At 45.1% G+C, this 22,394-nt stretch overlaps 1 protein-coding gene across 1 annotated transcript in view; it reads left to right on the forward strand.

Moving 5' to 3' along the window:
• Positions 1–22,394, forward strand: part of PDZD2 (PDZ domain containing 2) — a 138,669-nt gene that overhangs the window by 64,868 nt on the left and 51,407 nt on the right. Inside the window, exons 2-4 of the mRNA XM_042875196.1 lie at positions 6,091–6,487; positions 19,583–19,725; positions 20,759–20,891. Of these exons, the coding sequence (XP_042731130.1) occupies positions 6,091–6,487; positions 19,583–19,725; positions 20,759–20,891 (673 nt within the window). The remainder of the gene's footprint in view (positions 1–6,090; positions 6,488–19,582; positions 19,726–20,758; positions 20,892–22,394) is intronic.

A 22,394-nucleotide genomic window follows, 5' to 3' on the forward strand; every position in this document is an offset into this window, starting at 1 on the left:
CTACCTGGCTCTTTCCTGGTGCAAAAACGTGATAAAACAGCTGGCTTTACCAACACTGCTCATTTCAGCTGAGGTGAGTTGCGGCCAGAGATCAGTGTCCTCCAGGAAGGCCCCACACCCCCATGGGGTGTGCCCCAGCCTCTTGGTGAGACCCATGAGCTGTGGTTCAGCCTGGGCTTTGGGAGTGATCTTCACTGGCTGTGTTAATGCACACCTGAGTCTCATCTGAAGAGGTGGAAATCTTATAAAAGTGCCCTCTGGTGTCTGCCAAAATCTGCCCACGGTTCTGTGGGTTTTCTTCCACAGTGACTGCAGTGGGGTGAGGGATTCACGTGGAGCTTTTGATCGGTCACTATCTGTTAGTCATCAATTTGCCCTGACTTACCTGAAAAGCAAGTTAGCTTGGTTTCCTGTGTCATAGAGAGATGGTTTGTTAGTTTTAGCTCCTAAATCCCCCTTGGATGTGGAGACTTCGGTACTGTGAGGATCCACTCTGCCTTTCATCCTTCCAGCCCAGAGAAGATTGAGTTTCAAGACATTTCACCATGCCAGAGTCCTCCAAAGCAGTGTGTAACAACTGGCGGTCTGTCTGTCCTGCTGAGGACACCGCAGGTCTGCGGCTCCAGCAGCTATCAGCGTGATATAAATTCCTCCTTCGTGCCCCGGTGAGCTGCACTGCGGGCGAGGGAATGTCCATGCGTGTCATTTGCACTCTGTTTTCTGATCAATCAGGATGAAAGGTTGTGTAGAAATGCAAAATGGTATTATTAGTGTAAAATAAACATACTTCTTCAGTATTTCTGATCTTAAAGTGGATCCAGATGTTCTCTTACAGCTGCCAGGCCTGCTTTGGTTTTCATGTAGTTCAGCGCAACCGTCTGTAGTTGTTCAACAGAGATGGGATGTGACAGAGTTTGTCACAGAACACTCTTGTCAAATCTGTAGGTCTTCATATTTGCACACTCCTATATGTAAAATGTAAAGATGTCTGAGTTTACCCTACACATTTTCTAAGTATGATGCTGGACGTGGATGCCAAGAAACTTGGAGTACACTGAGCTAACGTACTGATCTGTGCAATTGCAGCGTAGGGCAGAAGTGGGATATGACTACGTAACTCAAAAGATCCTCCAAAGGATGTGTCTGTCTCTCAGTAGCTCAGATGGAAGAGAAGAGGGGAGTGTCCCCTGATAGCAGCCACTAGCTGCATTTTTTAACCTGTGGTTGAGCTTTGCCAGAGGGAATTTTACTGTGCTGTTTAAAGTGCAAAGTGATTTTTCCCTGGTTTTAAAGATTATTAAGATTTCCATGGTTTCTCTCCTGCAGAGAAGAACAAATCTTCCTGCTGCTTAAGGGCAGTCTTTTATTCAGGCTGAGGTTTTAGCAGAGCTGGAGCCAGAGCAGGATGAAAGCAGCAAAAGCGGCCATTCCTTCTGAGCATGTCAGCGGGAAATGTTTCCAAACTGACTCTTTGGTGATATCTTAGCCCTTGCTTGGGGAGATGACACTACAGTGGAAGTATCGAGGTTCGATGCTTGCTGTCCCTCCAGGGTCTACCACCCACATGGCTGGGTTGGTTTTGTGGTCTTTGGTGTTTTCCTGTTCCACTGGGACTAGGATGTCCCGAGGTTTACCTTTATATATGCATATATAATAATAATAATTATTATTATTATTATTATTATTATTTAAAATAATAAAAAAATAAAAAAATGATGTATATATGTGTGTATGTGTGTGTGTGTGTGTATATATATATATATATATATATATATATATATATATTCTTCCAGAAATGTACTCAGCCTGTTCCATGATTCTCCCAGAACAGAGTTTTTTTGCCACTTGTTACTGCAGAGCGTGTGCAGCCTCTCCTTGCCTCCCATTGCAGAGCTATGGCGTTGCCTCCCTGGGCTCTGAGTTATTGCATGGGACTTGAGATTTCTTTCAGGTGTAAGGCAGAGATTTGGGTTGAGTTCCATAGGATGGGAGCAGCCCCTTGTATGCAGGGAGACAGGATTCTTGGCACTACCTTACAAAGCCGGGCAAAACCAGGAAGCATGGGTGAGTGTTTTGTTGGTAAACTGTTCTGCAAATGATGCATTACCAGTTAGTGAAATCTCTTGCTTTCAGCTGCAGACTCTAAGAGTGGCTGCCCAAGGTTTTTAGCTGGTGCATGCCATGCAGGGCTTCTTGCCAACCAGCGCAGGATAGAGGAAGTTAAAAACCTATTGTGATTTACAGTCTCGGTTTTCATTAAATTAGGTCAATCAAAGCTGCATTTGGGAGATTTTTGCTTCTTGTGCCTTTTTCATCTGAGCTCGTGTTTGAAGTAGCTGAAAACTTGCAGGCAGCAGCTGATGCTGTGTGCTGAGAGCTGCGGATGCACACAGACTCTGATCCTGCCCAGCCAAAAAATCCCTTCGGTGCAATGATGGCTAAAATCTCTGTGGATGCTCTGCTGGGACTGAACCTAAAAAAAGACATGTCTGCTTAGCACACATTAAATCCCTGAGAAGTGAATTCTGGGGTCCTGTACAGCTCTGGTGGTTTTTTGCAGTATAGAGGCTGTATAGATATGTTTTATTGAATCCATTTCTTTATTTCCCTCTGGCACCTGGATGCTCCTGGACTGATTGAAAGTAATTAAAAATCTGCAGGTTCTCAGTCTTTTAATACATTCTTTCCTGTCTTTTGTCCTGTGCTGAAGGCCTGCTGTGCTTTCATGGGGTTTTCTGGCTTCTTTCTTAAATAGGGAAAGAAACGACAATGGAAAAGGAAGCCAGCTAAGTAGGCAGCACATGCTTAGCAGAGCTTAAATGTGGCTTAGGCTCCCTGGTTAGCAGCCCTGCCTACAGATCTAGGGTGATACTGACAATGACCGCAAATACTCCATGTATTAGATGCCTATCTTGTAATGTGAGCATGGTGTTACACCATGCTGCTTTTCCAACGCAGGATGCCTGATTTTCGATTTGAAACAAGCTCTGGGGTAATGATGCCACTTATTGCATCACTGGTACCCGTCCTTGTGGAAGCTGGACATACCCTGTCCCGAAATACCGGAGATCGTCTGGTGTGCATGGTCCCTCACTGCCACTCAAAGGTAATTGATTCCTGCCCCAGAGAAAGCGTTCCTTTTTCTTCATGGGAATGTGTGCTTTGAACTGCTGAGAAGCACTCAAGAAGACATAAAACAGTGAGTTACTACAGGTAGCATGCCTGGATCATCCTGCCATATGGAGTAAATCAGTGTGGCCCCTCTGACTTCAGCACAGCTGCTGCATCATTACTGCTCTGAGTTCAGGCATGAGTTTCTGTGGACAGTAGATAGAGAAGAACAAACTTTGTTTGTTCTGTAACTTCTTTCTGTAACTTTGCATGTTACGAGCAGAGTGAACGTGTTACAAGAGGAGGTGAAGCAGTAAACTATTTTCTTCTTCATCAAATGACTTTATTTGGGATATGCACTAAGTTCCCCCTCTGCTGGGTTTCAAAATCAGGCAGTTGCTTACTGCTTGCACTTGGTTACTGGCACTCAAAACTACAGCTGCAATTAGTTTGGAGATAGTGATCAGTGTTTTAAATCTCCCGCGTTGGTGCACCTGCAGGAGAACAGGTCTGGCAGAACGGGCTCTGCTCCAAGCAGGCATGGCAGCACCCATGTGAGGCACGGGGCTACTGGGAGAGCAGCTCTTCTGTGTGCCAGCAACAGCGCTATCAGGCTTATGTGTGATGGATCAGAGTGCAGTGGTATTGCTGCAAGCAAAAGTCATGAATTTTAATCAACTTTACTGGCTGCCTTGAAATTTGAGTTGAAAGATAAATGTGAAAAACAGGCAGCCCGTATTGTTTCTGGAACAAAACGGCCCCTCTTCTGTTGATTAAAAGCATTTTTCTTTTAACTTGATAATCCAAACTACTTCCATCTTAGTTGTGGAATCTTTTAGGCAAAGCCAGCAGGTCCTGCCTGCCCCAGCTGCCTCACTGGGCCCATGTCACTTCACAGCCATCCAGACAGCTGGGCTGCTGCAGCCGCAGTGCTGTTTGGGGATGGTTTGAAAAAAGATGGGTTTAAGATATTTGGATATGTATAGATGTTCCCTTACCTTTCCTTTCTTTCAAGAGGCTTGCCTTTGTGGAGAGTTCAGTCTGTATACATTTGGGAAACCTGTTTGTCCCTCAGCTCAATTGCTCCAGGGCTGTACTTATGTGGCTGTATTCATTTGGGCATCAGACTTCCTAGTGAAACACAGGCAGTCTGACTGGTGCTGTTGTCTGGGGGACATCTCAGCTTTAGGAAGGGGTGGACTGAAACTACCAGCTAATGTCTGTGGGCAAAAACATACCCGTTGTGTGTTGCTTTCAGCCACTGCCAGGCTGGTCCAGATTGCTTTGAGTAATGGAGAGAGCTTTCTTCACCCATCTGCAAAGAAGTTTGCTTCAGGGGTTATCAGAGCTGCTTTTCCTGTTTTGCTGTAAGTCACCTCTATGCAGGAATAGCTTTGAAGGGTTGTGTTTAAGGCCAAACAACTTTTAAGAAAGGGAAGGGTAAAATTCCCCCACAAGCATCAGGCAGGGAAAAAAAGGGTGGAATACTCCCGAGTTCCTCCTGCTCTCTCAGACACAAGTGCTGTGTTATTTTCTCTTAGGACCTCTCATGGTTTAACTCCACACCTATTTTCTCATCTCCTCTGATAGCTGTAGGCTCACCAACTGCTCTGTGTTAGTGGAAAATTTATTGCAGCTGCACCAGAGGGTTATTTGGTGCTCTGGGAAATTCTTGTCACTTTTGCTAGTGAGAAAGACAGTGGAGTTTTTTGGTCTAAATTAATGTGAAAGGGCACATACAAACCTGTTAAATACACATTCCAGCTTGTTTGTACTCCTCGTTGGTCACACCCTTGGCTGAAAACCCAAATATTTCAAGAATTTGGATTGAGGTACATGCTTTCCCAAAAGAGGCATGAAGTTGGATTCCCCTCTTGCATTGATGGGTGCAGTTTATTTAAGGTCACTGAGTATTTGAAGCAGAAATGTCGTTTTCTGCAAGGCACGTTCAAAGCCTTTGGAAGGAAGGTGATGGTGTGGTATGGGGGCCTGGTGGCTGCTCCATGCACAACTGCAGTGACTTAGCTCCTGCTTTGTTTGGAGTGTGCCTGCTATAAAGGAAACTTATTCCCATTCATGGGAGCCAGGGTGCATTGTAGTGCCATGCTTTGCTGTACTGAGGTGGTTGGTTGAGCATATGCTTAGTCCTGTGGCTGATTTGTTCCCCTGGGGCCCTGAAAGAACGTTGGTATGCCTGGGCAGAAGATGAGTTTCTCTGAGGAGACTCATTTCAGATGCAAATCACAGAATTGTAGGGGTTGGAAGGGACCTCCAGAGATCAAGTCCAACCCCCCTGCCAAAGCAGGTTCCCTACAGCAGGTCGCACAGATCGGCATCCAGGCAGGTCTGGAACATCTCCAGAGAAGGAGACTCCACCACCTCCCTGGGCAGCCTGTTCCAGTGCCTCACTGTAAAGAAGTTCTTGCGCACATTTGTGTGGAACTTCCTGTGCTGCATTTCTGGCCATTCCCCCTTGTTCTGTCTCCACACACTGCTGAAAAGAATCTGGCCTTGCCACTCTGCTCCCAACACCTTGGATATTTATAGGCGTGGAGCAGGTCCTCTCTCAGTCTTCTTTTCTCAAGGCTAAACAGACTATTTTTAACTTTTCAGAATTTATTTATTTATATTAATCCCCCCCACTGGAACTACTTTTTTGCTTTGCTTTGCTTGCTCTTGCCATTTTGTGTTGCTGTGCCATTGGTCTGCAGGTCAGGGTGCTGGGTAGCATTACCATTTGGTAGCATTACCAGTTGTTCTGTTACTGCTGCCTGAGCGTCTGATAGGGCTGCTGGGAGGCAGCACTGAGATCTCTGCTTGTCAGTGCAAATTTCTAATACCAAAGGAAAAAGGAGCTTCTGCAGATGCTTGGAGGTATCCCAGTGTGTCCTCATTCTGAATGCAGCTGTGCTGCCCAGAAAGTCGTGCAGGCGGGATGTGGGGTGAGCCATTGCTAACACATGCACCTCTTCCTTGCAGTTACCTGGCCGAGCAGTGCTGGAATGGAGGCTTTGTCTACCTGATCATGTTGCGCCGCATCAAGCGCAAAGCCCCTCTTCCTCCCTCCAACGGCAACAACAGCAACAGCTGTGACCCCAAAGCCAAGCCCAGCCCTGAACCTGCTGACAGAACAGCTCAGAATGGGAAGAGGACCAGGAAGTTTGGGGTCATCACAAGGACGCCAGGCAGCAAGGAGAGCAAAGAAAAGCCAGAGCACGGGAATGGGCACTGTACCCCGATGGAGGTGGAGGTGGCTCAACCGGAGGCCCCTGAAGCAGAAGTTAATGCGGAGGAGCAGCTGCGCTGCGCTAGGGCACAGCACCGGTCCCGGCTATCAGAGGGCAGCGTGATGGACATCACTGATCAATCAGCCCAGGTAGGTCTGCTTTGAGGTTTTGTGGAGAAGCAAGCAAATTTTCTGATGCGCAAGAGGATTAAGGGAACTTCTAGAATGATTTCACAGGTTTCATTGTGTTGTCCTCTGTGTGACAGACTAAGCTGCTGGGATGTTGAGTTGCAGACATTGTGTACAAAACCAGGAGACAGGAGGATATGAGAATTAGGTAGTAAGTGTGAGGAATTTTTGCCACGTTCCTTCTGTGGTGAAAGAGGAGGTTGTTATTTCTCAGACTTGTCAGTGTTGGCTTCAGGAACTCTTTTGTTGGAACAAATGTTGACCTTGAGACACTGAGGCGAGAGGGGTCAGTGAAAGATGTTCATTTTGACCTCTTAGGCTTCATGTCTGAGTTCGATGGGACCTTAAAGCTTCTGTTAAAAGTGGAATTGAAGTTTCCATTCTTGAAGAGAAGCAGAATCAGCACCAGACCTTGGCGCAATTATTAGCGTTACAAAGCTTGTTTGAAAAGTGCTTGGGAGCCACATGGAAGCTGCTGTGAGTTTTGCTCCAAGTTGGTGGGATGGATGATTTGTTAATGTCTGGGATGGCAGTGGGTGCAGGACTTTCATTGCTTCTCTCTTCATCCTAACGGAGATCTTGGGGTTTGCCTGGCTAGAATTGCAGCATTGCTGAGTGGAGAAAAATAACCCAAGCCTTGATTAGGTTTCAGTATGCATCTGTCACCAGAAGAGCTGTCTGCCAATTTTTTCATAGGCACTGATAACATAAACAGATGAATGCTGCTGTGCTGGGCTCAGGGCTTGCTGCAGCAGCTGCATTTGGTTTTAAGACTTCAAAGGTGGCAATGCAGCAGTGTGAGTGGACATCTCATCCCTAATGTCAGCTGGGGAAAGCATTGGTTTAAACCAATTTTTCTGAATTGGTACTCCCCTGTACTAGTGCAGAGTGATGTTGGTTGTTAGATTAAACTAACTTAACATAAAAAGCATTGGAGGGGACTAATCCAATTTTTCTAAGTGCTGGTCTTAAAGAAATGTAATTGAGAAAACCTATTCTTCCCATCAATGAGACACATTTGATTTCATGGTGCAACAGGGAGGGGAAGTATGTACCATTTTTGTAAATTATGTACCATTTTTGAAAGCCTCATAATTGCAGTCTGTAAAACCCTTCCAAAGAAAAACATTAGAACTCCATAAATAAATAAATCCAGCCCATCAGTATTTTGGAGACTCCAGTTCATACAAAAACTTAAGGAAGTTTTTATATTTTCAGCAATCTGTTCTGGAGATGTCTAATTAAAAATGTTATAAATGAAGATGGCCAGAGTATGTTTTGAGGAAGTCGACGCCAAGTATGAAGAAACTCGATTAAAGCCTTTTCTTGCTGGTATTACGTTGATGTTTTGAGTCACCATGGTCCAACAAGTGTATTATTAAATTCAGAATATACATGTGTCAATGTGAGCAATAAATGCGTTTTTAATGCAAAGCACATATAAGGTGGTTTTCTAAAATGTGAACGCTTAGTTGAGTCACTGGAAATGTAAGAGCTATAATCTGTGCTGTTGTGGTGTATCTGTCACAGAGCCTGCTGGGAGGCACAGTCATTTAGCAAAATTGCTTCTCTCTCTCTCTCTCTGTCTCTTAATTTTTTCCCCCTTAATGTTTTGCTCAGAGATATGACCTCTGTACGTGTCAGTATTAATTACATTTTCCTAACATCTGAACGTGGAGAATTGTAAGTAGTTGAGCCTGAATGGCATGCCCTGCACAGCCTTTGCTTTTTGAAAACAAGGAGACCCTACAGATGCCCATCACTTTAACAGCTGTGTGGTAGCTGCTATCGGTAATCAGCAGCTTAATTCAGCTTAATTCAGCTTCTTAATGAATGGTAAATAGAGACAGAAAATAAAATTTTTGAAAGTATTTGAGTTCTGTTAAAACAAAACAATTTAAAAAATAATGACAATCAAAGGATGAGGATATTTGGAAGCTTCAAAAGTCGCTTAAAGCTGCATTTCCAAAGCATGACCTGGCGGTCAGACATGTGAGATCCAGTCCTGTCAGGAGTTTTTTGAACACAGCATCCAGAATGGAGTGTCAGAAATTGCAGCCTTCCTCCTTCCAGGCTTCAAAGCACAAGCCAAACCTTTCACAGCTTTGGGATGAGTTATCTCTTCCCGGACAGGGACAGGGTGCATTGGCAGGGCACCTTCTCTATGGGGAAAACCGGCTCATCCCCGCTGCCTGCGCGGTGCTTGACGTCTCCTCCATGCGTTGGCTAATGGAATATCCAGAGCTGTCAGCCCCAGCACCTTTGGGGAGCAGTATATTCACTGTGTGTCATTGAGAGATGCCTTGCAGCAGGCTGGAGGTCAGCTGCGGGTGGGAGGAAAGGCTTTGGGAAAGAGTTGCAGCACCTGCGTGGCTGCAGGAGGACTTCTCTGGTTCTCCCTCTTCTCATTCCCCTCCCCGGCCCCAGGATGCAGATGGAAGAATTACAGAGCTGGAATCTTGGCTCCAGGAAATTCCCTTTTTCTCCCTTTAGGAAGTTCATTTGAAGTTAAAGCAACCAGAATGCAGGGGAGAAGAGGTTGGAGTAAGTCTGCTTGTCTTTGGCTGTTTCTCTGCTGAACCCAGAGGTCAGCTTGTGGCCTTGGAGTTGTTGTGCCAGGAGTGCTTTTGAGGCAGCCACGTGCCTTGGGTGTTGTTAGCTTTCCTCTCCCACAAGCTCGGTGTTTTTCTCTTGTTTTGTCACAACATGCTGCTAATAACAGCAGTGCTGAACTGTAAAATGAGAGCTGAGACGAAAACTATTTGTCAGATGAACCTGCCCAGAGATTCCAGTGCTACTGGCTCATATGCATGTGTCAGTCCCCTTCAGGCTTGCTTTCATCTCCCGGATCTTGGTCTGTCTCTCCTGTGCATTTGGCATTGCTATTGCTATGTATAAACAAATCTGCTAGACTGTTTGTTGGTATGTAACCTCAATAAATATTGTACCTGTCAATTAGCAGTCAGCATCTGATGTTTACAGGTGGCTAAGTTATGCTGCGATATTTTTAGAATGAACCAGAGTGCCCCTTAAAAATGTGCAGATTCAAAGCTGCAGGGCTCTGTGTGCCTGGCAGGAAGATCTCAGAGGCCTGGAAACCAGATCTGACCTTGGAAAGGGCCCAGGGAGTCGTGCATAGTGATTTAAAAACAGGCAATCTCTGAGCCAGAGTAATGACCCATCACATCCTGGAGAGATCTAGGAGCTTAAACGCAGAAATCAAAGTTTGCTGCTTTTATTCAATGGCTTGAAACCAGGTGGTATTTTCTAGGCTGGTAATCACAAAGGCAAGGATGTAAGATGAGTATGGGAGGAGCTGGGGAATGATAAAGAAAGGGAAACAGGAGGTTTCCTCACAAGATACCAATTTCGTGGTTTCACTGTTTTTACTGGGAAGACAAAATCACTTGATTTTGTTCTCTGTTTCTCTGTCACAGTTGTTTTGGAAGAGATGTGGACTGTTTTCTCAGCTGCTCAGAACTGAGGAGTGCTGAGAAGTCAGATGGGGACCAGAGGTGTGAACTTGGGATTGTAAGGAGCCAGAGTACCTTGGCAATGAGGGTGGTTTTTCAAAGGGCATTCCATTGAATCAGGTCTCCTAGTATGGCAGTTGAGGCTTTCATCAGTGACCCAGAAGTTTGGCTGGTGATGGAATGTGCCAGAGCACGAACTGCTGCCTTTCCTTCCTCCTACCCCAACACAACGCTTTGAGAAGTCCTCACTGGCTTAGAAGAAAACCAAAGATGCTTCCAGAAGTCTCTTAAATTTACACTTCTGCATTAGGAAAGGACTGACATCCAGATCCAGAAGTAGCAGTTTTGATTAGATGATATGTAGAGGTGACTGGGTGTCAAGGAGATGCTCTCGGTAAAGGCAGGCAGGTGAAAGGGGTTGGGGTGTATGTCTGAGCACTTGTCTGCTGCAGCAAGTACATGGCATGGGAGCAGAGCTGCCATGTGTGTCCTGTATGGAGAGCAGTCAGCATTTGCTGGCCCCATAAAGTGTATTTTTTGTCTTTGTGAGGTCAACTTACTACCTATTAAAAAAAGGAGAAGAGGGGAGGTCATATTAAAGCTGAGTCTCAGAGAGGTTTTTAGGGAAGTGAGATTCAGCAGCACTTTGACATTGTGGATGACAGGGGCTCTGTGTTGCTAACCCACGTTATTTAGCAGTGAGTTCCAGCTATGAAGCAGCACGTGCAGCCAATTTTGCTGCCTTATGATCCAGTTGGGCCTGTCTTACATAGACCATAATTCTCCCTGTACTCCTGATTGTATGCACAGGTGCACATGGATGTGTGTGTGCACCTACAAGACCAGTCAGATGTTTGCCAAGGAGTACTTGCATTTATACTACCTCAGGTGAGCAGTGCTTGTCTACACTTAATGAGAAAGTTGTCTTTGTTGCATCCCATTACTGCTTGCTTATTAAGATGGCATGTCTCAGGAAAGGTGGAATGCTTTTGAATTGCATGTTGTTTTGCAGTTATGGAAGGTTGACAGCTTTCTGTAGCAATATTTACCAATCAGTGCTGGTAAATGTCAGTCGTACCTTTCATTTTGGCTAATGCGAAATGTTTATCTTGCCAAGCAGAAGAATAAGGCTAATGGTATGTTACAGGAATCAAAACACGAGACTTGACATACTGTACCTACTATAAGGATTTTCCTGTTTTTCAAATGGGGTGGAAAGAAAAATTGTCAATCATTTTCTGTACCAAAATGCAAACCTTGCTGTGAGTAGGATACTTCCAAGGGTAAGCAGTGACAGTTTCACTGAACTTGGGAAACTGAGTTGCTTTGCATCAACTTATTTTTGTCAGTGTAAGCACTGATTATTATTTCATCAAGGTTTTTTATTTCACTGTTGTATGATACACATTTTAGAGATACATAACTCCAGTTTTTGTTCCTGTTGCAGACAGCTTAAGATGTGCACAGGCCTTTTTAAGAATCTGTTTCTGTTCTTAACATCTTTTTATCCTCTGTGTTTGCTTCTATCTTTCATTAACGTGAATCCTGGGGCTATCTACTGTCTTGAAGTTTTAATTTGCACAGTGATAAGCATGTCTTTCCTCTCTCTTGCCTATTTTGGGTTGTAAACTCTCTCAGGGACAAGCTCTGTCTTTTAATTGTAGCTGCACAGCTCTGACAAAACTTGGCCTTGATTTTGCTTGGAGTTTTAGGAAGCGCTTTTATGTAACTAGTACTGATGCTACAGTTCATTTATTTTTGCTGCCAGTTATACTCCACCTTGCCATAAAACAGCCGTCACCACAACTTTCTGGGGTAAGTTGCCCTTGCTGTCACGTTTCTCAAGTGATGGCAGGTTTTGCCTTTCTTTGCTGTGATTTAAGCGATAGCTGTGGCTGAGCTAGCTGTAGATTTAAATTTTAAGTAGCAGTGTGTTCATTTATTCTCTGTTTGAATCGAATTTTCGAAAGGCTTAGGGCAGGTTTGTGCACAGAAATAGTACAGCAATGGATAAGTTGTAATGAATTAGTTTAAACGTGTCATCGTGAGAAGGGATCCTCTTTGTTAGCAATGAGCTGCCCGTAGAGATGTCAGGGATGCACAGGGCTGTGCCACAAGAGCTCTCAGCTGACATTTGTGCTCTGCTGTGACAAACTGTAAGAGAGAGCAACAGTAAAAAAACATCTACTATCCATCCAGAAAGTGTTGTTTTCATTTTGCATATGGTATGGTTGATACAGCAAATCCATAAGTGGAACGCAAAGGATGGCTGCAGCTGAATGTTTAAGTTTGATGTTTTGATCATTGCATGTGAATGTTTGAAACCAGTGGACATGCCTAAAAATGGAGCGCGCTGTTAGCTTAGTGCTGCAGTGTTTCAGGTGCAAGCTGTGATTATGGATCTGCATATGCTTAATTTTTGAGTCAGGGAACTGAAACTGCTTAGCGAACCCAGATTCCTGACAGCAGGAGATGAAAACCAGTTCCCAAGACAGACTAGGCTTTAGCTGACATGGGGACCATGGTGACTTACTCCAGGACAGGCTTTAATCTACTGCAGACAGCAAGGATTTTTTTCTGGGAAGCTTCAAACCAATCCACTGTTCCCAATGGCCCAATAACAACAGATTGAGACCCAGTGAGATACTTGAAGGAGTGCAAGCACACTGTAAAACTTAAAAGCTTGAGCTCCCCGGGGGCATTTGCTGTGCTGAACAACCCCCCAACCCCTTGAGTCAGGAGTAGCTGCACAGTCCTTTGGCTGATCTTGCAAGGAAGCTCCAGAGCCTCAAGAGGGGAGCAGCACAGGAAGGTGCGACCCAGATGGTGATGGCTTAGGATGAGAAACATCTCCAGCAGATTTTTTGCAAGGGGTGATTATGTAGTTCAGGTGCATGCAATGGCTGATAAAATGTTTAAAGCCCTTGCCAAGGAAATGATGTCAACAACTAGTCTGTCTCTGGAGATGCATCCCTGTGGGTCATTCTGCTTAAGACTGCAGAGTTTTCATCCCCTCATCTGTGATGCCTATTTTGTGTATTTTAATTGTGTATTTGTATTTGGAGAGGATTTTGCTTTCTGCTGTTCTCCAGACTTTATCCTTAGGATGCTTCCCTCTTCAGGGCAAGGTACTCTTTCAGTTGAAGGATGCTAAGCCATTTGCCCAAACAAAAAGAACCTGTTGAATCAGAAATGGGCACTGTTTTGAGGGCATAGAATGTTCGCAGTCAACGTTGTATAATTCAGAATGAGGACTATGAGTTTGACTTTTTCTACTTTCAAGAGGTTTAGGAGACACCCAGAGGCACTGACTGGCTTGTGTCACCTGGAGGCAGAAGTGAAAGGCTTTGCTGGCTCCAGTTCTAAGAAATATCTCCAGCGCTAGGAACTTTTCATAGACAGTAAGGATGGGCAAAGAACTTGTGCCTTGGAATAACACAGTGGTAAAGGAATGTAGATGACTTTCTTTTCCTCCCCTTTTGATTTGTTTTGGAGTTGTTTAGCTTGCTTGTTCAACAGTGAAAATTCAAGATAGCAGATGAAAGCAGGAATCCTGCTGTCAGACCAGCTTTAACAACATCTTGGTAAGACCAGATGAAAATTATGCTCATTATCCCCGATGAAATAATTGCTTTGTTAAGAATCTGCAAATATCAGATTTGGGCATGATTTTGTGATTGAGTCATTCACACTAGTGTATCTGTGATGTAAGAGTGATGGCTTTTGACTGCATCTTGAGAGCAATACGTTTAGCTAATCACCTGGCATGTGGTCACTAAGGTTAATTCAGCAGCTACCCAGCTACTCCTGTCCCCTGTCTGCATGGGGAATGGGATGATGCGATCTGACACAAGGCAGGCATCTGGGAGAGGAGCTTTTCATGTGCCCCAAATCACTGGGGGGTTCTGAGGAGAGCAGTGCTGCTATTTACACCCGGCATAGCTCCCTGTCCCTGTAGGCTAGGCCATTTGGTAGTGCTGATGCTGATCTGAACATGTGCCCTGGCTGTGTGTTTTTATGTGGGAAATACTGCTGGTTTTCAGGTGTGTGCCATCAGCACTCTGGTTGCCATCAAACCTATTGTGATCAATTTTTCAAGGTGTAAATCTTAAAACCTTCTCTTAAACCATAAGTTTCCAAAAACAGCTTCATGGCCAGCAAGGAGGAGTTTACTGTTAGCTTCTGCTGCTGGGGTGGTCCCGTGAGGTCACCAGGTGGGAGCTGGTCCTACACAGGCAGCAAACCCCATCACGGTACCAGCAGGGCAGGTAGGAGTCCCATGGGCATGTTGGTAGATACCTACATGGGATGCAAGGTCTGGCAAGGTTGACATGTGCATGTCCGGTGTGCTGACACACTGTTACTGCTGTTCTCAGCTTAGTTTATCCTGGGTTTTGCTTGAAAACTATTACTTATTTATGCAAAAATCATTGCTGCTGTGACAGAAAGTGTTTTTTGTAGACAGCTATTTTACATTTTCCATTTTGCTGTCTGCCTTTTTAACTACTTACTGCATTTCTGTTTTCCATTTGTTTACACCTTGTTCCTGCCAAGCTTTTCTTTAATATAACATTTCAAAGCGATCTTTCCTTTGTATATTCAGATTTGCAACTTGTTGAACACCACACAGTAGAAATCAGTCAAGCCCCTTTTAAACTCCCCTGCAATTAGCTGGTGAAAGACGGGTGGGAAGAGCGGCTCTGACACATCTTATTTATTTATTTATTTTACACTCAGAGGGGAAAAATGTTCCTTTTTGTTTTATTAATGATGTGCTTATGAAATTGAGCGTTTGATGGTATGCACTTGGAGCAAGCGTAACGCGAGCTTCCCCACATCTGTAGCAGGCTAGTTTGTTCCAGATGTAGGCTTCTTGCTCTGAACAGGGGCTGCCTTGCATACAATGGTGGAGAAAGGCAGCCTGCAGGGAGCAACTTGAGATGCTGGCTCGATGCTCGATTCTCTATTCTCATTTGTGGTCTGTTACATAAGATGACCCATTTTTTCTTGCTCATCATTAATCCGAGTGGAATATTCATACCATCTTAAAAAACATTTTAATTATTTGTAGCTTGTGCACTTTGATCATCTGCAAGAGGAAAGATCTGATCCAAGGCACTGCCTGCTTGCCAGAGCCGAGTTAGGAGGAAAGTTGAGTCACCTAAGAATGATGTAACTGCAAAGAATAAAAAACAGCCATTAGCCAAGCTGCAGCCTCTCTCACTTGACCATTTGTGCTTCTTCTTGCTATAAGAATGTTCACAGGAGCAGTATAAATCTTGAAGGGACTTCAAAAGAAGGTCTAGTCTCTTCTCCTTCTCTCTGACAAATAGAGTCACACACAGAGATCACAGAGAATGGTAGGGATTGGAAAGGATCTCTGGAGATCATCTATTCCACCCCTCTGCTAAAGTAGGTTTCCTAGTCTGCCTTGCACAGGAAGGCATCCAGATGGCTATTGAATATCTCCAGAGAAGGAGACTCAGTAGCTCCTCTGAACAGCCTGTTCCAGTGCTCTGTCACTCTCAAAGTGAAGAAGTTCTTTCTCATGTTTTATGGAACTTCCTGTGTTCCAGTTCACGCCCATTGCCCCCTGTTCTATCGCTTGATGTGGTACCACCAAAGATAGCCTGGCTCTTTTCAACCATCCTCTTGGCCACTGCCCTTTAGATGTTTGTAAGTGTTGGTAAGATCACAGAATCGTGGAGATTGGATAAGATCATTTGGGTCGTCTAGTCCAACCATCAGTCCATCCCCACCATGCTCACTAACCATGTCCCTCAGTGCCATACCTCCACGATTCTTAAATGATAAAATCACCAAGGTTGGGAAAGACTTCTAAGATCATCCTGTCCAACGTACACCTATCAGCAATATTTTCTACTAAACCATGTCCCTTAGAACAACATCTAAACATTTCATGAGCACCTCCAGCATTGGTGAGTCCAACACCTCCCTGAGCAGTCTGTTCCAATGCCTCACCACTGTTCTTGAGAAGAAAATGTTGATCCATGGCATCCACACAGCTCTCCTAGCATGGGGAGTAGTTCTACTGCTGCTCGGGTGCTGTGGGATAGATCTCAGCAGGACTAATATTGCCGTCCAGAAGATGGGGAAAAATCTCTAAAAGAAATTTTGACTTCTCCTTCCTTTGGTGATTTCCAGAGAGAGTGTGGAAGTCTGTAAGTGTGCCTCTTGGCCATATCTCAGGTGGACTGCATGGTTCTCTGTGGCTTGTGACATCAGCCTACGAGGTCTAGCTCACCTTTCCATCTCACTTCAAAGTACTGAGCTTCCTTGTGTTGACCTGACTTTGTTTAAGGGTAGTTAAGGAGTATGGATTAGTCTCCATATTCTTGAGAGCAGTGAAAAGAGGCTGTTCTTGGTTCTTGCTGAGGATATCTGCAGTCTGAAATACCTCCCTGAACCCACAGCATCTCTCTGTACTGTGGGCATGAAATACTCTCTCACAGACTGCTGTGGATGTATGTGTGAGGATTTATTGTGTCACTCGTGAACAAAACTATGGGGATTATTCTGAATCATTTATAAATGAAGCTACGAGGATTTTTCTGAGCAAATAGAAAAGTTCCAGTGTTAGTAGGGATACGAAACTGGCAGCAACCAGTGTTGTGCAGCCCATCAGAGGATGCCATTCTGCTGCTAAAGTCATCGTCTCCTCTGGGCAGGATTCAGCAGGCTCCAAGGGCAGGGACATCAGACCTGCGGACAGCCAAATCGAACCTTGAGTGGAGCTTCCCTTGGGTGTCGTAAGTCTCTGGAACTGAGTGAATATGGCACAGTCTTAGCCCTCATCTGAAGTCTGAGTGAATGTGTATACTTGTTTAGGAAGAAATGCTTGGAAATAGGATCCTTTAAAAAATTTAAAAGTGAGAGACATAGAATGCATTGCTCTGCTTTTTAAATTTTATTTAAAGCATTTAAGGCTCGTGCTGTTGAATGTGGGTTTCTCCAAGAACTCAAGAAAACTGTTTTTTTAGTCAAATTTAAATACATTTAAGAATCCTTGGCCTGGAGCTTTACTGGCAAAGCTCTTGTGTGATGCAGCCACAAAAGGTGCCTGATGGAAGCAGCAGCATTTCCCAGCTGGCAGTGGAGTGTCCCATGCTGCTCTGTGCAGAAGTAGAGTGCCTGTGTGGGGAGGAAATGGGGCTCTGTGGAACACCTCCTTTCTCCAAGAAATCTCACTGAAACGCTAGGAGATCTGCGTTTTGGTGCTCAGCTTTAAAAAGTCAAAGACATGTGGGTACTTCCGGGGTTGACTGAACAGCTGTGGCTGTTCTGCAAAGGGAGAACGGTCAGCAGATGTAGTTCTCAGTGCCACTGACTTGTGACTTCAGAAAGGATGAAATAAATGTGTATTTGGTTACATGCTAGGCTGAGGTGCTGTGTGCAGCATGACTGTGCTCTGCCATCCCCGCTTAGTAATGCGCTGCTTTGCAGGTAGTTTTGACTTCAGTGGGACTTGAAAGGGAATGAGAGCAGCAGAGCCTCACCACTTGCTGCTACGAAGTGTTGTGCCGTATGAATGAGTATTGGAGTGTGGGTCAGTGGAGAGTGAATTTGGGTTTTTTTAGTATGTGACAGTGAGAAGTGCTGAGGAGCGTAGGCGGGGTGCTGTGTGTGGGCCTTTGCATAACCAGCATTCCAAAACACTTTTGCAAGTCATTAGAAACAGTGTTATAAGTGCATTGTTAGGCTTTATCAAAGGGTTTGCTTCTGAACTAGGTGTAACAAGTGGACAGCCAGAGCAGCATCCTGAATGAGCATCGTTTTGGTTGGGGGAGGGAGGGATGTGACACATCTGATGTTCATTATGAGTGCAGGGCATATTATAGCAATAAAATCTCTTTGGAGCATTGTCAGACTTTGGCCTAGTTCTGTGTTTGTGTGTTTGTTTGTTTTTGAGCACATAAATACAATTGTCTCTAGCCCCTGCATTTAACATGATGTTTTGTCTATCTTGGTAATCTGTCTCAAGGTATTTGCTGTCCTTACATGCCCTGTTACTCAACTGGGACTGGGCTTTTATCAGTTTCTTCAGCATCCTAGTTAAACCTGTGGGATATTGCTCATGTGCACTGCTGTCAAGTTAACAAATTACCCACAGGTGTCTGCTTCTCCAGGATCAAACTTTTGGCTTACCTCTCAAAACACCAGGTTGGTTTTTCCTGTTTTTTGTACCGTGGTCTTGGGGCTGTGTAACCTTTATCTCCTGTTCTTCTCTTTGTTCTGAGGTACTAGTTTACATACTCGAGATCATATTTTTTTCTCTGTCTGAAAAACTCATGTTGCATTGCATTTAAAAGTTTCAACATCGGTCCCCAGTGGTCAGGTTAAAAGAAAAAAAAAACACATTTTCTTCACTTAATATAGGCTGAGATAAGCAGCGTTGGACTAAAATCTGCAAGCCACTGCCACAAACCTTACGTCCACTGATATATTTAGCAGTTCCACTCCTCAGAAACAAGCAGCAATTTCTACGAGCTCTTCACAGTTTGGCATGAAAGTTGAATCATCTCCACTGCTTGGGTGTTTGTGTGCTGCAAGAACATTGTCTCTGTGCAGCACAGACCCAGTCAGAAATATGACCTCCCCTGTGAGTGACTGTGGCAAGCAGCCTGAAATCACCTCCAAACTGTGTATTTTTCTGCCTTGCAAGCTTGGAAGCTTCCTGGGATTCTCATAATTCTGTTACTCTGATTCTTCCCTTCCCTCTGAGAGTGTCCTTGCCTCTGCATATTGCTTGCTTGATTATTTTTCTCTTTCCTTTCCTGTTCCGCTGATAGCAGCCTCTCCTGTGTTTCCTTGTGCCCAGTCCTTCCAGTAGGATGCATGGGAACTAGTCTCTTGTATTGCATTTTGTATTGCACCAGAAATTGTAGAGCTCTGTTTTGGATTTATAGTCATTAAAAAAAATAAATAAATAAAGCTGTGCTAAACATTACTCGTTACCTTGCTTATATTGAAAATTTATTCTTTGTGGTGGGAAAATCCTTGCTTACAGTCCGTATAACATCTGTCAAATAAGGAGTATTTGACCAGCAGCTGACAGTGTGAGGCTGGCATTTTCCTCCTCATGTCTCAAATGCTGCGAGCCGTGTGGAGAGGGAAACGCTGCTGCATGCTGCAAGTCTGCTCCGCTCTGGTGTTCAGGGTGCCGTTTCAGTGGTATCTCGCTTCTCAGCCCCTCGCTTTCTGCAAATCCTAGAGTTTTGGTGAAGGTGCTGGAGGCTGCTGTTGGCTATGGGAAGGATTGGGACGTAGAACTGCAGCGCAGAACAGCATAGCTCAGAAAAGCTGCAAGCGAGCCTGCAAGGAAACTTACACATGCTGCACCTGCTCTATGCTGCCTCCTCCTTTCTACCTCCTTTGCTTGGACCACAAATAACAAGGAAAAGCTCAGCAAAAAAAACCCAAAAACAAAAAAGCCATGTGGCTTGAGCTCTACAGATGTGTGGTGATGGGCAGGAAGGCTGTACGTCGCTCCCTCCTCTACCCTCCCAGCCTTCTCTCAGTGTCCAAATCCAAACTCAAGGACTCTCTGCCCATTTTCTCTCAGCGAGAAGGTTCCCGAATATGGAAGATGCACATCCTGAAGGGGACGGACGGGCTGGGGATTCAGATAACAGGAGGCAGAGGCTCGAAGCGATCCCCGCACAGCATCATCATCACCCACGTGGAGGAGGGCGGCTCAGCACACAGGTGAGCCAGCAAGCTGAGCCTTCAGAGTGTGACCCAGCATCTGTGGCCATTGCTGTTAGCCAGGGTCAGGATAGGTGCGGGTGATTTGTCCTAAAGATGTGGAGACCTGCATCAGTCTGTAAAGGTTAAGAAGGTGAAATTTTAGCTTGAAAGCTCATTTTTGTTATTGAAGACCTCTCTCAGCATGTTTAGTCCAAGGTAAAGACAAACAAAAGACTTGAGTTTAGTGCAGGTCCATACCAGCGTCAGTATGTATAGGGACTTGTTGTGATGTCCTTCCGGTACTTGATGGGAGCTTATAAGCAGATGGGTGACTGACTTTTTATATGGTCTGATAATGGTGGGACATCAAGAAATGACTAAACTAAACTAAAGGAGAGAAATTTAGGTTAGATGTTAGGAGGAAGTTCTTCGCTCAGAGGACAGTGATGCGCTGCCACTGTTGCGCAGAGGGCTGTGGTGCCCCATCCCTGGAGGTGCTCACAGCTGGGTTGGAATGGGGCCCTGGGCAGCCTGAGCTAGCTGGGGCAGCCAACCCATGGCGGGAGTTGGTATGGGTTGATCTTTAAGATTACCTCCAGCCCAAGCCATTCTGTGATTCTTGGCACCAGGCTCTTGATGATGGAACGTAACCCAGTGAGCCTGATGGCTTGCAGAGCTCTTTTCCCAGGTCAGTTTCTGGGATATGGGCCTTTCCTATGGGGTCATCAATGGGTGAGGACAAGCTGTGCATCCCAGGGGATTGCTCACTCCCAGCCCTGCCTCTGATGGTGAGATCTGGGGCTCACTGCTGTTTCCCATCCATCTCCAGTGGGGCACAGAGAGGGTTTGAGAGTGCTTTCACTCTGCAGGCAGAGTGAAATGGCTCTGAGTATAGCAACAATTTCCAGAGGACTCCTTCCTGTGCTCCCTTTCTGGTCAAACAACGCTTCACTGATCAGTGCAAATTTAGCATCACCCAGGTCACATTTTACCTCACCAAAATCCACCTAAAGCATGGTGGGAGCCCAACGTTCCCTCTCTGTTTTCACAGGGACGGCAGGCTGACGGCAGGCGACGAGCTCCTGATGATCAACGGGCAGTCACTGGTGGGGCTGTCCCACCAGGACGCCGTGGCTCTCCTGCGCTCGGCCGCCGGCATGGTGCAGCTGGTGGTCGCCAGCAAGGTACAAGCAGTACACATTATGTCCTCTCCCTGGTGTCTCCCTTAGATCTGTCCTCAAGGATGTGTGCATGGAGAGGGCACATTTTTGAGATGGAGGCACATGTTTGCATTTGCTCCCCTAAGTTTAATGCAGTGCTACTGGGATTGTTATCAGGAGCTGCTGTAAATCTGTGGCAAATCAGCAGGGTATAGACTACAGTAGTGATTTGCTTGTATTGTTGTTCAGTGTGCAAATGAGGCTGGATTTAGTCATGCAGACATTACTTAAGTTTTGGGCAAAAAGCATTTTCTTAAAATATACGTAGACTGCTAAATAAAGCAGGCTGTACTCAGCCTCATCAGATGCTTGCCTGTGGAGTCTGTTATCTCTCTCCATATCTGTGTGCTAGAGGTCTCCTGATGATGATCCCTTGGCTTGAATTCCTTATTTTGTCCTTGTTAATAGCTTGGAGCAAAGCTCTCACAGATAAAGTAGCATGAAATTTCAGGGGAATGAGAGTAGAATTCATTTATTAGGAGGGCTCTCAGTTTTGCTTTCAGAGATCAAGGGAATATTACACAATATTTTTGCTTTGTTTATGGAAATCCTCCCCACCCCAGTTTGCGCATTCTCCCTGGTAGGGTTGAGAATACTTCCAAAAGCACTTAGGATCTCAGAAAGGACAACACGACCACTGAGGTTGGGGAGGGACCTCTGAAGAAGGGGGGTCATGGGGACCACTCTTGTTAACCCAGCCAATCTGGTGCAGATTTACATAAGCTTCATTTCTGGATGCTCTTTTGGCTTTGTAAAGAAGCTTTCTATTTCTTGACTTGGTCAAGAAGAGGCTCTCTTCCTCCATGTTAAAAGTGAAGAGCCTGTAACTTTCTAATGTTTAATTTAGACAGGGAGTTTCATTCAAGACCTTCTGTAGGCTCCCAGCATGATATTAGCCCCACCAGTGTTTATTCTGGAAACAACATGCTTTGAACTGGAATAGGTGCATTTTGTACTTCATTTGGACAGTTGGAGTCCCTGCCAAAACACAAGGCGTTAGCCTGCCTAGGACTGTCCTGAAAATTATTTGCTTGCTCATGGAGTGACTGCATCGAAATAATCTCTGTGAATAACCTTACAGATTAAAATTTCATATAGAAGGGCATATATAGGTGAAGTGTTCCCCATCAGATTCCTCTGGCTGCTGTTTGTTGGTATGGGAAAGCAGCCCTACAGTTTGGCATGCTGAGCACTGCAAACACAGGATTTCCTTTGGAAGCAATAAAACGAGAGCCTGTCTTACTGTCTTACTTCAGCTGATGCACATGTTTACCTCTCAGAAAACATGCCAAAGCCAGGGGAATGTCTCCTGAAGCATCTGGACTGGGTAGGTAGAGGCTTACAGAGTTAGTTCTCCCAAACCGCGCTGTTGGTTTGTTGCCTTGGAACATTTAGATAGGCATATATGTGAAGGGAGCACGGCGTGAGATTTGGGGCACAGTGACATGAGTAATGAGCCTGCAAGCT

This window comes from Lagopus leucura, unplaced genomic scaffold, assembly GCF_019238085.1.
Source record: "Lagopus leucura isolate 7727_CA_CO unplaced genomic scaffold, USGS_WTPT01 Super-Scaffold_100014, whole genome shotgun sequence".
Classification (NCBI taxonomy): Eukaryota; Metazoa; Chordata; class Aves; order Galliformes; family Phasianidae; genus Lagopus; species Lagopus leucura.